Below are 15,482 nucleotides of genomic sequence, written 5' to 3'. Positions count from 1 at the left end.
CACCAGAGCTCTCAGAAATAACCAGCCTATTCAAATAAAAAGGAAATAAATGAAGCAGGAAGGAAAAACCCAAGCAAATTTTATACATATTTCACCTGATTATCTTTCAAGCCAATATCTTCTCAGATTAATAACCATGAAAAATGAGATCATTCTTTTAAACTTTCTCATTGACATTACAGGTAGATGTGGAGTAATCCCCCCAGGCCAAATATGGGTTAAGGCAGAAGAGAGGAGGAAGACTCTAACTACAGTTACATTTTAAAGTTCATAAACTACTGAACATAGGGAATGGGGTGGGGGGGGGGGGAAATCACAGAAGTATCAACATTGCCCTGTATCAGCAAACTACAGTCATGCAGCCTGCACAAATGTCCATGTCATACATTTCACTTAAATATAATTCAGAGGAACAGTAATGTATAACTATTTAAAGAACTCATGAACCATACATAATGCAGACACCAATACAGATGACCTAACCATTTCAGTTTTCTGAAGAATTACAGTAGTAAAATAAAAGCATAGTAAGATTAGCTAAATTATTGAGATTATACACAAGAATACTCAGCATTTCCGGACTGCAAAATTCGCTGTCAAAAACCTGTATAACTTATACAATATAAAATGAGATGTCATTAACTGCTCTGTCCTGTAGGAAAAAAAAAGCAGAATATGCAGGAGGAGGGAGTTCTAGGAAGAGTGTTTCACCAGGTTTGAACTGCTCCAACCAACTCTATCAGGTCCTGTTCTGAACAGTATTATGCAGCCAGGGAACTTGGCATTTTCCAAGTAATGATATTCAGTACTGAGAGAAAAATAAACAAATGCATAAATAAATACGTTACCACTTTGCAATAGTTATTCACCCAACATTTTATTTCACTACCCTACTAAGATCTCCTTCAAAACATCTCTGGCTCTCTATGTTCATGCAAAAGGAAGTTAATAAATTTGAACCATAAAATCCATATTAGTCTACTGAATCACACCTGAAGGTCAAGGTGGCAGATCTGACATAGGCAGTGGGCAGCAGGGGCAAGCTGGACTGCCTGCAGAAGAACAGAAAACAATCAAAGGGAAGACCAAAAAGGTGACTTGCCAATGATAGTTCTGTCTTTTACAAATTGTCTGCATTGTGCTTACTAATAAAATATCTATTGAAGTAGATAACCATAAGTGATTTTTATTCTCATGAACATTTTCAAATAGAATCCATAGCATGGGAACACAGGATTTCAGAAGAGACTGTCTCATGGTGAGAGAGTAATGCTGCTGTTGAGTTCAGCCTAATCCTTCATCAGGGTACAAGATCCAAATTACTCTACAGTGGCATTAAAAGATGCAGATTAAGTTTAAAAGTAAGTACATGGTTTGTTAGACAAATATGGTCCATGACCACATAATTTATTCTTAAAACACTATATATGAACATAAATGTCATACAATAAACATCTTTAACAGACCATTTCTATCTTCTTTGGCTTTAAGGAAAGCAGAATATAGAAAAGCCTATGCCCAAATTCATTATATTTGACAGAAAAATATAAAACTAACAGAAGAATGACTAATGGTCATGCAGCTATTTTCCTTACAGTAAAAAACCTTTAGTATTATTGATAACCTGCAGCATGTGTTGGAACTCCAGCCCCTGATCAAGGTTTATATGTTCTCTTCTCTGTGGTATTGCTGACAATAGAGAATTTTGTTTTAAAGTAGGGTTTTACTAGATAACTATATTTTGTTTCATCAGGAGCACCCTTCTACCTCTTGACCTTGTATTTCAAGTTCAGAAACTGAAGTCAGAATGCTATACAAAAAAGGAGACCAATTGAGTCACTCCATAAATCTGTCCTGTGACTAAAGTTAAAAAAAAAAAAAAAATTTTAAATTATTTGTCTTGTTATTAGAAGCATGAATTATCCAAGTAAAGGTGCAGAGAGAAAAATTCAACCAGCTTGCTATTTTATCTACAGTTAGTTATACAAGCATAAACTCAGAATACTTTCTTACTCTCAAAGAGACCTTGCACCTATTTGGACACATACTGAAACCTACTGAATTCCACTTAAACATAAGAAAAAACTTCTCTAGAGTGAGGGTGTTTAAACACTGCAACAAGTTACTGTCCTGGTTTAACCAGGATAGGGTTAAGTTTCCCCAGCAGTGGGGGGGAGCTCTAGCCGGGTTATTCAGATACCATGCCGACCTCACATCCTGGCAGGTCACATTTTCCTGGCGGGAGCGCGGTGCACTCGTGGTCTTGTACATCGTGCTTCAAACTGCTGTATTTGGTAGCTATTTTGCTCTGTTCATTGCTATCACTATTACTGTTATTGTTATTGCTGTTGCTTGTTGTGTTGCTATTGCATTGTTGTATTAAACCTTTCCTTATTTCAGTCTTGGGGCTTTGTATTTCACTCCCTTTGTGGGGGAGGGGCAGCGGCCGCGTGGTCTCAGACCCCGGCAGGGGCTAAACCACCACAGTTACCCAGAGAGGTCATGGAGTATCTGTCTTTGAAGATATTCAAAATCCAACTGACAACATCCTGAGAAACCTGCCCTACTTGGCCCTGCTTTGAGCAAAGGGGTTGAACTACATGATCACCAGAGGTCCCTCTCAACCTCAACCATCCTGCAATTCCATTTTTAAAAAATATTTACTTCTGCCAAAAAAGACAACAAAAAAAAGGTTCAGGGAAAAAACCAACACATCATTCAGATAATACCCAACACCTACAAATCATTCTTAAAGTCATCATCTCTATTTTATAGTTACCTTTACAGCCTACATGAAATGTGTGAACAATTTACACAAACCAGGAATTAGGGTTTCCTTGAACACAACTCTGCATGAAATTTTATCTACTACAAGCAAATAACTGCAAAGGAAACACTGTGGAAAAGAGCGTTAAATAAGTCAAGAATTACTTCTCACAACTATTCTATCTGGAAATGAAAACTGACTGAAGTAGCAAGTCAAACTGGACTATTGATGACTGCCTCTGCTTACATCAATTTCCCCTGAAAAGAGTCACAGGACTTCTTAAATGATCATTCCTATGGCACAGATGTCCTTCATCAGGACTCAGCTGGGGAAGCCTCCAGCTCCACTTCCTGCTACTAGTTTGTATCTTAATATAAGGGCCAAGCATAACAAAAACTAACGAAATCTAAAATTATTTTCCTGCCCAGACAAGTGTTTTGAGTGAATACATTACACTGATCTTTAAAGATCTGAAACTCATATCAAACTGGTTGGGAAAGAGCCAAACAGTTCTGCCCCTCCTCATGTGATACTCCCTGTTTTCTGTATGAAGTTCTCAGGTGACAGGCTCAAAACAGAACAGAGGAATGACTTATACAACGTATGAGGTATGGTGCTTACTGCCATAAAACATGGTAGATGGAAAAACCATACACAGACTCAAAAGTTTTTAAATTAACTATACCCACAGAACAAAATCCATACAAAACATTAGACCCACTGAGAGACTGGGAAAGCTGACCTAAGGAGTAACCCTATATGCTTGCCTAGAAAAAGAGTGTAAGAATAAAACACCTGCTGTCAAATACTGCTTAGCTGTGGGAGACAAGCAGGACTTGGAACAATGGTCCTGTCCCATACCAGGACCCCAGAGCTTTAGACTTCAAGAGAGAATAGCACATTAGCCCAGCATGACTTCCTGTGAATAATGGTCTTTACACCCCCCCCGCCCCCCCCCCCCAAAAAAACCCACCAAAACCTAAGACTATTGCTCCAGCACATCACTTCTCCAAAAAAGAGAGGTGAAAAAATGGTTTGAGATTATGATTGTATCCGTAAAATATTCAGCTCTCTAATACTGCCTAAGAAGATAATTTGCTTCCCCACCTTTTATAGCCTCTTTTTTAAAACATCCAAAGAACCCAAGGTGGACTAAAAGATCTTTTCCATCGTTAATGTAATTAAAACAAGATTGACAATTTTACTGAAATGACAGAAAGCTTCCCATGACTTATAAATGGCTACTAATACAAAGCCAGAGTAAGTAACATACAATTTCAGGAAAAAAGATGCAGTGTTGAAGTAGTTCAAATATGTATTAAGACACAACAACCCCACAACCCTTTTTTGTCATCTCAAAACTGAAAATTCTTCAAGTCACTGTCAGTCACACAGCTCTACTCCAGAAAACAGTCATGAAGGCCACACCAATAAACACAGTTCAATGCTAGAGAAAATATTACATGCACATGCAGAGAAGAGCAGTACCCGTAATTAATCTCACAATCTTAATCCAGAAGGTGTATCAACACAGATTTCTGGAAATATGGGCTTTTGAAAGCTATTCAAGAAAAGCTTGTGTGCTGGTTTTAGCTAGGATAGAGTTAATTTTCTTCACAGTAGCTAGTATGGGGCTGTGTTTTGGATTTGTGCTGAAAACGGTGTTGATAACACAGGGATGTTTTAGTTACTGCTGAGCAGTGCTTACACAGGGTCAAGGCCTCTTCTCCCTCTCACCCCACCCCACCAGCGAGCAGGCTGGGGGTGCACAAGGAGTTGTGAGGGGACGCAGCTGGGACAACTGACCCAAGGGCTATCCCAGACCGTGTGGCGTCATGTGCAGCATATAAAGATGGGGTAAGAAGAAAGAAGGGGGGACATTCAGAGTGATGGCGTTTGTCTTCCCAAATAACCGTTACACGTGATGGAGCCCTGCTTTCCTGGAGATGGTTGAACGCCTGTCTGCTGCTGCGAAGTGGTGAATGAATTCCTTATTTTGCTTTGTATGCATGTGCAGCTTTTGCTTTACCTCTTAAGCTGTCTTTATCTTAACCCATGAGTTTTCTCACTTTTACCCTTCTGATTCTCTTCCTCATCCCACGGGGGGGGAGTAAGTGGCTGTATGGTACATAGTTGCCAGCTGGGGTTAAACCACAACAGTCCTTTTTGGAGCCCAACGGGTTTGAGATAACAACAGATTTGATTGGAATGTGCTAGATTGAATTCATAGCTGTTATTTCTGTTTAGCTATTAATTGGCAGGCTCCTGTGCTTGCCATGGGACTTGCTTGCCTTACTGCGTATTAGAGTCTAGTGCTCGTTAGTGGCTGCTTTTTGCTTTTGCTGCTTGCTGTACTGCTGATCATCTTAACTCTGCTGTGCCTGGGAACATTTTGATAACAGCAATGGCGAGGCGCCTGGGCTGGCAGATGGCCAGGGCATCACTGCCGTTTCTGCGCTGCTGTACTGGACAGGCTGGAACTCCAGAGTGAACTTGAGTCAAAGGGACTGAGACCTGTAGATGAGTCCATGCAGGAACAGGACACCCCAAAGCATCTGTGGCTGTGGATGAGTCCACACCAGAGCAGGTATATCTCGAAGCATCTGTGGCTGTACCTACACAGCAGGTACACCTCTGAAGGGATTGTGGCCCAAGAATAAGTCCACGCTGGAGAAAGTACACCTCGAAGCATCTGTGTCTGTGGGTAAGTCCATGCTGCAGCAGGTACACCCCTAAAGGACCACAGTCTGTGGATAAGTCCAAGCCAGAGCAGAGGCAAAGGGAGGAGCTCATTACAATGTTAAACCCTATGGTCTGGTCCAAATGGACCAGAGGTGGAGATTGTAATGGATATACCTTTAAATTGTTGTAACCTGGGATTGGAGTTGCACGTTATGTGCATTACTAGAGCAGGAACCCCTTGTTGCTAGCCACGCTAGGAGCAAGGGGAGGAGTTCATTGCAATGTTAAACCCTATAACCTGGCCCAAAGGGACCAGGGGTTGAGATTGTAATAGAAATACCTCTAAACTGTTGTAACCCAGGATTTGATTTGCATGTTATAGGAATTACTGTAGCAGGAACCACCCAAACCAGTGGAGGACAAGTCTTACAAGAAGCAGTGCAACTGCAGCAGCAACCTGACCCGGGCTTTGGCATCCAATAACTCCATGCAACACACCACCGCTCCTGCCCTGAGTGACCACCATACCAGATGGAGACCAAAGTCATGAACTAAATGAACTCAGTGGACATTCTGTGGACATTTTATGAGCATTTTACAGGGGTGGTCCACAGACTAAGGAAAACTGCCTGCCAATGGGAACTGGTGAATTAATTCCTTATTTTGTTTTGCTTGAGCATGCTGCTTTTGCTTTACCTATTAAACTGTCTTTATCTCAACCCACAAGTTTTCTCACTTTCACCCTCCCCCATCCCACCAGGGGGGTGCAAGCAAGTGGCTATGTGGTGATTAGTTGCCAGCTGGGGTTAAACCATGACACCCTGCCACCTTCCTCTAACCTAGCAATACAAGCAGGAATCCCAGCAAATCATAACTAGCATGTCTGGATACATGCTAACATAACTGTACCTTAGAACACTTAACCTTTTCTGTAATTATCACCACCAGGAGTAGTACAAAAAAAACCCCAACTGAATAAACCCCAAAAAGTACTGATTATTTGTATGTGGAGTCCCAATGACCTTCCTTTCCTAAAGGACATCTATCATTTTTTACACAAGAAGAAAATTTCTTTTCTTTATGTTAGTTTCTTGTGCATACTATTCATTTCTTCAGACTGACACTAATTATGGTGAAGTTTCCTTCTCAAAACCAGGTTGTAGCAAGACTGTAAGCCCCCTTGAAGTCATGCAGACTCACTTATTTGGTGAAGATACAGCTTCAAAAAGCTTCCTGTATTCCCAAAACATCACATCCCTCCTATTTGCAGTCTTATTTGTAAAAGAAAGAGTATGGTCCACGCTGAAGGAAAAGGAAATTTAGGGAACAAAACATTAAGCAACCTCATGGTAGAGAAAATCTATCAACTGTGCAGTTTTTCTTTTTGAGAGTTTTTATGTACTTGGGTGGGGGGAAACAGCTACCCAAAACCTTGTTAAACCTTGAAAGTGATAATGTATTTGAAGACAAATCTTCCTGAGTGCACACCTCTGCTACAATTCCATTTGACCGCAATAGGTCACACAAAGTCAATATTCTGTGATCAGAACTGAACATTCTTGTTGACAGATTCAGCAATACCAGTAAAGTATGGCTTCACGTATAAATAATCAAGTCATGCTTCCAAGCACCGTGAAGAAAACAAAGCAAAAAACCCCCATAAATTAAACCAGGACTTTGTATTTTTCCTTCAAAAAATAAAACTAAGGTGACTGGTATCTAACATGTCTATGGGCCACTGAAAAATTTTTTCTGAGGAAACATTCCTCAGCAACTCTGGACTTTGAACACATACCCATTAACTGTCAGCCACAATAAGAAACAAGAAATACTTCACAGGTATCTGACAGAACTTCATTCTCTACAAGACAGAGATTTAGGCACCTCACAAATAAAGAGCCCTCCTGCAATTCCACCCCACACACATTACAGAAAAACAAATGTGTCTCCTCTCACCCTGACACTGCATCTGCAGAGAAGAGACTGCTCTGAATCTTGCAGACTTTACCTCACAATGAAAAACATTCAATGCTGAAACCAGACAGAGGCAGTCTGGATTAAACAGATGGCACTCTATTTAGAACAGTTTCACTGTTAATAACATGATAATGGCATTCCTCCTGGAACTCATCTCATGTGCTCCCAATATCCCTATTAAAAAAACCCCTGAAACCCAGAAGCAGCTTTACATGAGGATATTTAAAAAAAACCCAAAACACTATAGCCTGTCTTAAAATTCTGTCAGCATCATACTGTATACCAGTGTTTATTCTCATTCTTATAAAAACATCAGAAATTAATGTAACAGAGTAGAGATTATATCATCTACAATTGAGGACTAGTTTAACCCTTTATAAGTCACTGACTAATTAACTTTTACCAGTTTCTTTCTGGATGAAGGGGACTATGTACTCAACGTTGAGGAACATAAAAAATAATTTAATTATCCAGATACTAACACAATCGGCACTTCACAATTACATAGCCACGGTATGCAAAACGCTGAGCTCCCCAGAGACAGGTACTCAGTGGAACCAAGCAACCATCTCACTCAAGAAGCAGCTGCCAAGAGAATTCTGAACTTTCCCTTACCTTTCAGTGCAGTTCCAGGATTTCAGAATGTCTCCCCGCTTCTCCTACGGAAAGAAACAGCGACGCTCTTTTAAGATACATCCACTGAAAACCGAAACTCTGCTTCTGGTGCCAGTCGGGCTGGCGAGCACCTCCGACTTCCCCCACGACTTCTTCCCCTGACGCGGTGAAGCCCGAGGGCAGGCAGCGAGAGGGCTCTGTCCCGGGCCCCGCGGCCGCTCCACCGCTCTTCCGCCCTCAGGGCCGGGGGCGCGCGGGCCCGGGGCTTACATAACCGCTGGATGGGGGGATGCTCCCCGCCGCCCGCCCTCTGCGGTGTCTGGGGAGTCGCCGTCTGCAGGGAGGGGGAAGGGGAGGCCGGGCGCGGCGCCCCGCACCCCAGCGAGCAGCGCTGGCGACAGCGGGAGACGACGGCTCGCGCCCCCGCACGCGCAGACCCTGCGGGCTTCCGTCCCTGCTCGCGCACCCGGCAACGACCGGTGGGCAACGGCCAACCAGCGAAGAGAGGGGAAGGCGGGGGGGATCCCTGCTGCCGTCCCGGTCCTGGTCCTAGTGCCGGCCCAGGCCCCGCAGCCACCTCCCCCCACCGGCTCCGGTACCGGCTATCATTGCCGCCGCCGCCCCCTCACCCTCTTCTCCTCCACTGCCACCTCCAGCCACTGCCAACCCCGCAGCTCAACAACGCACCCGCCCATTGGGCCGCTCCCGCCCCCAACAAGCCCCGCATTGATTGGCCGCTTTCTCCTCTGTGTCTCCCTTCGCCCCCTCTACCCCTCAGCTCCTCCGCCAGAGTCGGTGACGCCGCGCCGTGTGCGGGACCTGCTTCGTTAAACGGCGACGGGAGTGCCTCGACAGCAGAGGGCTGGGCAGCGGCCTCACGGCCTTCGCCAAGACAAGGGGAGGATCCGGAACGGAAGCTGCGCGGAACCCTCGTGGCTGGCTGCGCTTCCTGCAGCGAACGGTCCTGGCGCCGACTTCCGCTTCCGGGTGGCGGCTGCGTCCTGAAGGAGGGTCACGGAGCGGGCAGGTACCGAGGGCCCGTCGGCGGGAGGCGCGGGGGGTGGGCCTGGGCGCTCTCTGGGACCTGCCTGTGCCGCTGCCCTACCCCCCCCCCCCCCCGCCTTCCCTGGGAGTACCTGTGCATGGGCTGGGGAGGGGGTAGCGGCGACGTCCGCTGCGTCGGGTTGTGCGGTGGAGCGGCCTCGCGCAGCCGCCGTGGCCACTTTCCGCGGGTTGTTAAGAAGCACAGCCGCCCCCCCGGGCCAGCGGCCCTTCCTCTCTCCCTCGTCTTGGGGCGCCCCTTCGGCCCTGCTTTTGCCTGTTTTGCTGGCGGAGAGTGCCCGGCTGGTGCTGCAGTGCAGCCCGCTGGCCGCGGCGTGTGGGCCCTAATGTGCGTGTGCGCATAAACCCCATTGTTGTAGAAAGGTAAGCATTGGTAGGAGAGAGATCTTGGGATTTTATGGTAAGGTTGTAGACTGGGGTTTCATTTTGGGGGAGCCTTTCAGGTAATAACAGCATTAGACCTCTTCTTCAGATTTCCTTCTGCAAGAGAATCCTCTTTGCTTGCCTCCACGGCTTGGGGTCTTTAAGAGTTAGGAGGCTTCAAAACTGTATTCATGGCACCATCACATTCCAGTCAATTCTCCTAAAAATTAAGGACAAAATCTGTTCTTTGCTACCAGATATGTGTTAAAATGGGAAATCCTGGCTCAAAGAAGTTTCAGGTGTTTTGTGAAAATAAGAGATTTCAAAGCCATCATTATTTTCTTCCAGTCCTTCATGATCTTGCTGAAAATGTTCACCTTCCCATCTGCCTTGATCATTGTTTTTAATGAGAACCACAAGATCCTCGTAGTTCTCTCAAAGGTGTATCTAAATAAAGCATGTATTTCCCAGCCTTGTGAAATGACTAGTAAGGTGCATATCCTTGTCCATTCATCTATCCTGTACCTCTTTATTGCCACAGTTATGTTTGACTGAATTGGAGGCAACTTAAGAGGAGCTGAGGAACCAAGTCTTTGTTTTTCTCATGTTTTTCTTCAGGCCTTGGTGATCGTAGCTCTGCATACTTAAAATCAGAAATTTCTAAACTGAACTTTGAGCTTTTTGATGTACTCTGGAAAGCCTGCAAGTTGGTGTTGCTAAAGTACATTTATACACATTGAAAACAATTGTTTTTCTGACGCTAATTTCTGGCACAGAAAATTTACATAGCAGCTTCATGAATGTAATGGTGGTGGTGACTTACAACACAGTAACACTTAAGTCTGCAGTTCGCCTTATTGTGTTTAATCACCAACTTCTGAAATGCAGCATAAAATCTCTTAGCTCTTTGTTCCACAGTGTATTGTGTACAATGCTTCATGTGCAGTGCTGGGTGCTTTGGCATACTTATTGTAACCTCCCTGTTTTTCCTGTACAGGTCGTTGTTCTTTGCAAGTGTGTGTAAATAAGCTGATAAACTCTGAAAAATAAAAACCTCATATCTTTTCTTGTAGGTATGGGGCATGGAAATGAACATGGGCATGGCCATAGCAAAATGGAACTCCCCGACTACAGGCAGTGGAAGATAGAAGGTACTCCACTAGAGAAGGTCCAGGAAAGGCTAGCTAAACGGGGTCTTAGGGATCCGTGGGCTCGGTAAGTGCAAGAGTCTTAAAAATAATCCTGATGTGTCGTCTTGTAGCATCAACTGGACCTTATCATTGCAGATTATTCTTTCTTTAGTAAAAATAGTGAAAATGCATCTAGAATATATTAGTCAGAATTTCAGTTAAGTCTTTATTTACTTTTTTGCATGGAGGTCACATCTTGCATCACCTTGACCAGTCTCCACATTTTGCAAGGCACCCTTGTACTTTGTGATGTTTTATGATGATACAGATCAGGCACAATGACCAATGCTTCATCCACCAAAACATGGCTTACATGTGAGTAAGCCCATTCCTTCTCAGCAAAGAGATTGTGTGCTCAGATCTTGCTGAAGTTGATGGAATTTACATTGATATTCCGAGCAGGAATAGCATAGGAATAGCATATACAACAGGAGGCCTTTATTTGAAAAGAAGAAATATGCTAGTATACAATGTGGAATTTGATTCAACTGTGTATTTTGTTTTGTAAGAAGTGAATGACAAAATGGCAGATAAGGTGAATGACATAATGGAAGATCAGATTTTCACCTCTGAAGTTGTCCCTCTCTACAATGAATACCTGCTCTTTTTTAGCTAGAGCAATTCTGGATCATTTAGGCAGCTGTTAAAACAGGGCTTAACATACTTCTCCCACATAATGAATTAGGTAATACTTTGCTCAAGTACTCTTCAATCTTGGGGAATAAAAATACTAAATGTCTTGTGTTGTAAGGGAAATGCTGCATGAGCAAACTATTCCAGGAGCCTTCATAGAAAAGGCTTTACTTCAAATCAGTACAAGAAAAATGTAAGAACAAACAGGTATCTGTTAAAAAGTTGTTACAGGCTATAACCTTAAAGCGGTTTGGGATTGATAGCACCTTTTTCCTTCCTTTGAAACAGTTTAAGGCTTAAGCATAGAGTAAAACATAGTTTCAGTGATAAGAATAATTTGAGATATGAGTCCTTAGGAGTATTGGTTACCAATGAACCTTCCAGGCCTGTGTCACATTCATGTTGCCTTTATTTCTGTGGAGTGGCAAGCAGTGTTTGCCTTTTTTTTTTTCTTTGCTTCAGACAATTTTGTTTTCAGCAAGCAATAGGCTTATTCCCATTAAAAAAAAGGACACAGTTTAACAACATGGACAACAGTTTACCAGTTAATTGTGGTGTAAATTAACCTTACTTTTAGTGCATACACTTCCAAGTTCAGGAAGTGCTGCAAAACAGCAAACTGGAAAAGAGCTTGTGTAATATTTGTTGCCCCTCCTAGATTTAAAAAAAAAAAAAAGTTTGGTTAAAGAATGGGATTGAGACAATTATGTCAGAAGTTGAAATAAGGAACAAAGTCAAACTCTTAAAGCATGAGATGATTCCTCCCGAACTTTTCAAATTTTATGTAAGATAGTATTTCAGTTCCATAGGAGAAGTATAAGTATCATGCCAATCTTCCTTAATAAAGGAGAAATTAAAGTATCAATTATTTGCTTCAGTAACCTGGAAGAAGATTGCATTATTAATATCTTGCATTAGAAGTCTTGAAAAAGTAACCCACTCTAGGGCTCCCCTCTTTGGTATATTAAGTTCCTTTTAACAGGGGATCAGCTTTCCACCTTTGTAGCAAATGCACATTAATGTACATAATTATTCAGTACAGAATAAGCTGTGTGAAAGACATCATATTTGGAAGCCTAAGTCTTGATCAGTTAGTACCCTGTACCAGGACCTAGAAGATACTCTTCCATGCCAATATGCCTTCATCCCAAGTCACAGAAACCACCTGCACAAGGGAATTATGAACATAAGTACTTGACACCCTTCTTTAAAAAACCTGTATCTTCTCCTGAAATTATGCTTTTTTCTGTGCAAATGTTTTTTTCTTAAGGACTTTGAGTCCTTAGAAGAGACAAACTGTGTCCATCTCTACAGATTACACTCCTGCTACACATAAATACTGGTACTCAGTTGTAACAGTGACTAATGTTTCAATAACAATGTAGGTTGAAAAGAGTGGGGCAAAACAGCATGAGGTTTGTAAATACTGTGTAGCTTTTTAGCTAAACACAATCTTTTCAGCTTTTTTTTAAATCACTTTTAGTAGGCTTTTCTGACCCTAATATAGTTAAGTGGTACTGTAAAACAGAAAGTGCCTTCGCACTAGGATGAGTTTTCTATGGCTGGAAAAACTTTTCCTTTCAAGATTTAACTGCTAGGTACTGTCTAGCACAGTGACTAGCCTTTGCAGGTACTCCATCCCATGCATGTGCTAGTGGGTTCTGATTTTGTTTCAAACAACAGAAGACAATAAATACATAAGTTTGGGGAGGTGATTCTGTTACTAAAATTATGTTGTTTGCTGGTGTTACTTGTATCTCAAATTATATGCATAAAAGGGTAGAGTTGATATCATGAACTTTACTTGTGGTAGCTCCTGTTACTTAAATGATAGAAATGTTACCATCTCAGTGTATACCTACTTGAAATAATCTTTTTTTCTGAACAAAGATATTCCTGTTAATGTTTATCACAGTGGCTCCACTGATCTTGTTTTATTCTTTTGGTTTCATTTTTCTTCTAGTAATGAAGCCTGGAGATACATGGGTGGCTTTGCAAAACCTGCCACCTTAACAGAAGTCTTTACTAGGGGACTCAAGTGGGGATTTGCAGCTTTCGTCATAGCTCTTGGCATTGAATATACACTGTTTCCTCCAAAGAAGAATGGAGGCCATCACTGAAGATAAAATATGACAACTTAATACTTACTAATTACTAAGCTGAAACATACATAAGCTGCTGTTCACTCTGTACTTATGCATATTAAAGTCTATCACAGGCAAAACCATATTTCTTTGATTTTATTATGCTTTTGTGGAAGGATCAAAAAACACAGCCAGAGTGATCTACCCGACTTCAATCTCAGGGAAAAAAAACAAGACATATGTACGGTCTTGGGTTTGCTGTACCATCCTTTAAAGAACAGGGGAAACTATCAGCACTGCGCTCTCAAGCCCTGCCAACATTCTATTAAATGAGATTGAGAAAGTGTGTCACTTTTAAGAGAAAAATTGTACTGTATTAATTACAGGCTTAATAACAATTATTTGCTAGTAAGGGGTAATGAATGACTTCTCACTTCTTAAAAGTATAATTTGTTACTTGTCTTACGTTTCTAAACAAAAATAGCTATTACCTTAAAGCTTTAAAAGTACCCAAAACTGCTTCAAAATATATGAAAATACCAAATCTTACACTTAATCCTATTGAAGAGTTAATTAATTTGGCAGACACTATGCACCAAAATAATCCGTGTAACATAAAGAAATTAACAATTACATTGCTGCCACATTTACTAAGCAGAATGCTTCACTCAGCCATAACTGTACCTTATCCTAACATGACTTCCACTATACTTGAGTGTAATGTGAAAAAAGAGAAAAAGCAATTGCTCTTTTTCTTTGTCCTGGTGTATGAAGTTGTAAATTGGTAGTAGTACTGGTTTATTTATTTTTACACCTAGTCTCTTTTAATAATTTTAAATTTCCTAATTTTTTCCTTAAATTACCCAACAGCTTCTGGAGTGCTTTAAGAACACCTGAAGTGAGGACTATAGTAGAAAAGGGCCTTTTGGCAGTATATGTTCTCTGCAGCACTAGGAATTAGAACTGGTTGAATACCCTATTGTAGATTTTGTTATACCATTAGTAATGTAAGCTAAAGAGGGTACACCACCTCATTTTTCAATCCAAACAATGGGATATCTGTGTCACTAAACAGAAAAGCAAAATTAGACAAGTAAGGAACTGTAAATGCCACTAGACAATTACATAGTGTACTTCCATGGAGAAGAAACTGGAAAGTTTAAGTAATCATATCACAAATTGCAGGTTTACAAAAAACTTTAAGGTTGTCCCAAAACATGGCTAAAATCTGGAAGTTTTAATATATGTATTCACAAACAACCTTTCTGAGTGACAGAAGTGACAGTTGTATCAGAGCTTTATTTTATACATCTGTTAATGTGGGAGTGCAGCTGTACTCTTCAGTGGGGTTTGTCATCTCTGGTATGACATTGCTCAAGGCACCGTTCATAAGGCAAACATTTGTTTTACTAAACTTTTCTTGCCTAATTCTTTCTCAAGCATCTCTATCCAGTTGCATCATTCCTTGACAAGAACCTACTGTGTAAGGTCTGTTGCACAAAATATTTCTATGCTGTCCCTTAGGTGGTTCCACCCAGAATACATATTTTCAAAGGCTGGTATTCACTGCTTGGTTTCTATCTGGGTCCAAGACTAAAGTTCTTAAGATATCTGAGTTTTAGATGGTTGTTCAGAAAAACAATTAACAGAGCTAGCATTACATACAGTATTGGTGAATCTTGCACTTAAGATACATGCTCCTTAAAGAAAAAAAACTTAAAGCAGTAGTTGCTGTCTCATTTAGTTTCCTGTTAGGAAGGTTTGTTTTCAGGTTCTTCTGTATGTATGCTTTTTTTTTTTTTTTGTTCCACATCAAATGCTTCACAGTAAGGTAAAGTTGCTGCAAGTTCCTGCACAATCAGTCTTTTTAAATGTTATAAGCCTGCCTCTTCACTGATACAGCAGACAGTTCTGTCAAAAATCAAGAGCTTTATTTACACTAGCTGAAGAGATATTAATACATTATTTCCAAGCACTAGCAGGTAAACACAGGTTTAAAAGTTACTGTAATCATATTTTCAGCATATGTAACCTTGTTACATTGCTTAGTTTATTTAGACCAAAAGATGTAAAGTACATACAAATGTAGGTTGGCTGCTATATAAACTA

The 15,482-nt window shown here is 41.5% G+C and overlaps 2 protein-coding genes across 17 annotated transcripts in view; one reads left to right on the top strand and one right to left on the bottom strand.

Moving 5' to 3' along the window:
* The window catches only part of HYCC2 (hyccin PI4KA lipid kinase complex subunit 2), a 61,122-nt gene extending 52,243 nt beyond the window's left edge, over positions 1 to 8,879 (bottom strand). For 5 of the 15 annotated variants that reach the window (XM_074829471.1, XM_074829463.1, XM_074829483.1 and 2 more), the window contains exons 1-2: positions 8,671 to 8,720; positions 8,042 to 8,085 (exon numbers count right to left, since the gene is read on the bottom strand). The gene's annotated coding sequence lies outside the window, so the exon portion shown is untranslated. The other 10 variants (XM_074829473.1, XM_074829469.1, XM_074829474.1 and 7 more) reach the window with 6 other exon arrangements.
* On the top strand, positions 8,815 to 13,516 carry NDUFB3 (NADH:ubiquinone oxidoreductase subunit B3). Of its 2 annotated transcripts, none has more exons than XM_074829488.1 (3): positions 8,815 to 9,068; positions 10,540 to 10,681; positions 13,253 to 13,516. In XM_074829488.1, exons 2-3 carry the CDS (start codon positions 10,542 to 10,544, stop codon positions 13,407 to 13,409), a joined length of 297 nt encoding a protein of 98 aa, XP_074685589.1. In that variant the 5' UTR covers positions 8,815 to 9,068; positions 10,540 to 10,541; the 3' UTR covers positions 13,410 to 13,516. The 2 variants fall into 2 exon arrangements, with proteins under 2 accessions (XP_074685589.1, XP_074685590.1); XM_074829489.1 differs by lacking the exon at positions 8,815 to 9,068 and adding an exon at positions 9,205 to 9,466.
* The last annotated feature ends 1,966 nt before the right edge of the window (positions 13,517 to 15,482 follow it).

This window comes from Strix aluco, chromosome 6, assembly GCF_031877795.1.
Source record: "Strix aluco isolate bStrAlu1 chromosome 6, bStrAlu1.hap1, whole genome shotgun sequence".
Taxonomy (NCBI): Eukaryota; Metazoa; Chordata; class Aves; order Strigiformes; family Strigidae; genus Strix; species Strix aluco.
The sequence above is the reverse complement of the archived record's forward strand: the minus strand, read 5'-3'. Positions and strand labels throughout refer to the sequence as shown.

What these genes read in the sequence shown, in the direction of transcription:
- NDUFB3 (XM_074829488.1), top strand. Translation starts at nt 10,542, where the DNA reads ATGGGGCATGGAAATGAACATGGGCATGGCCATAGCAAAATGGAACTC. An exon ending in CTTAGGGATCCGTGGGCTCG is followed by an intron (nt 10,682 to 13,252) that starts GTAAGTGCAAGA and finishes TTTTTCTTCTAG; the next exon opens with TAATGAAGCCTGGAGATACA.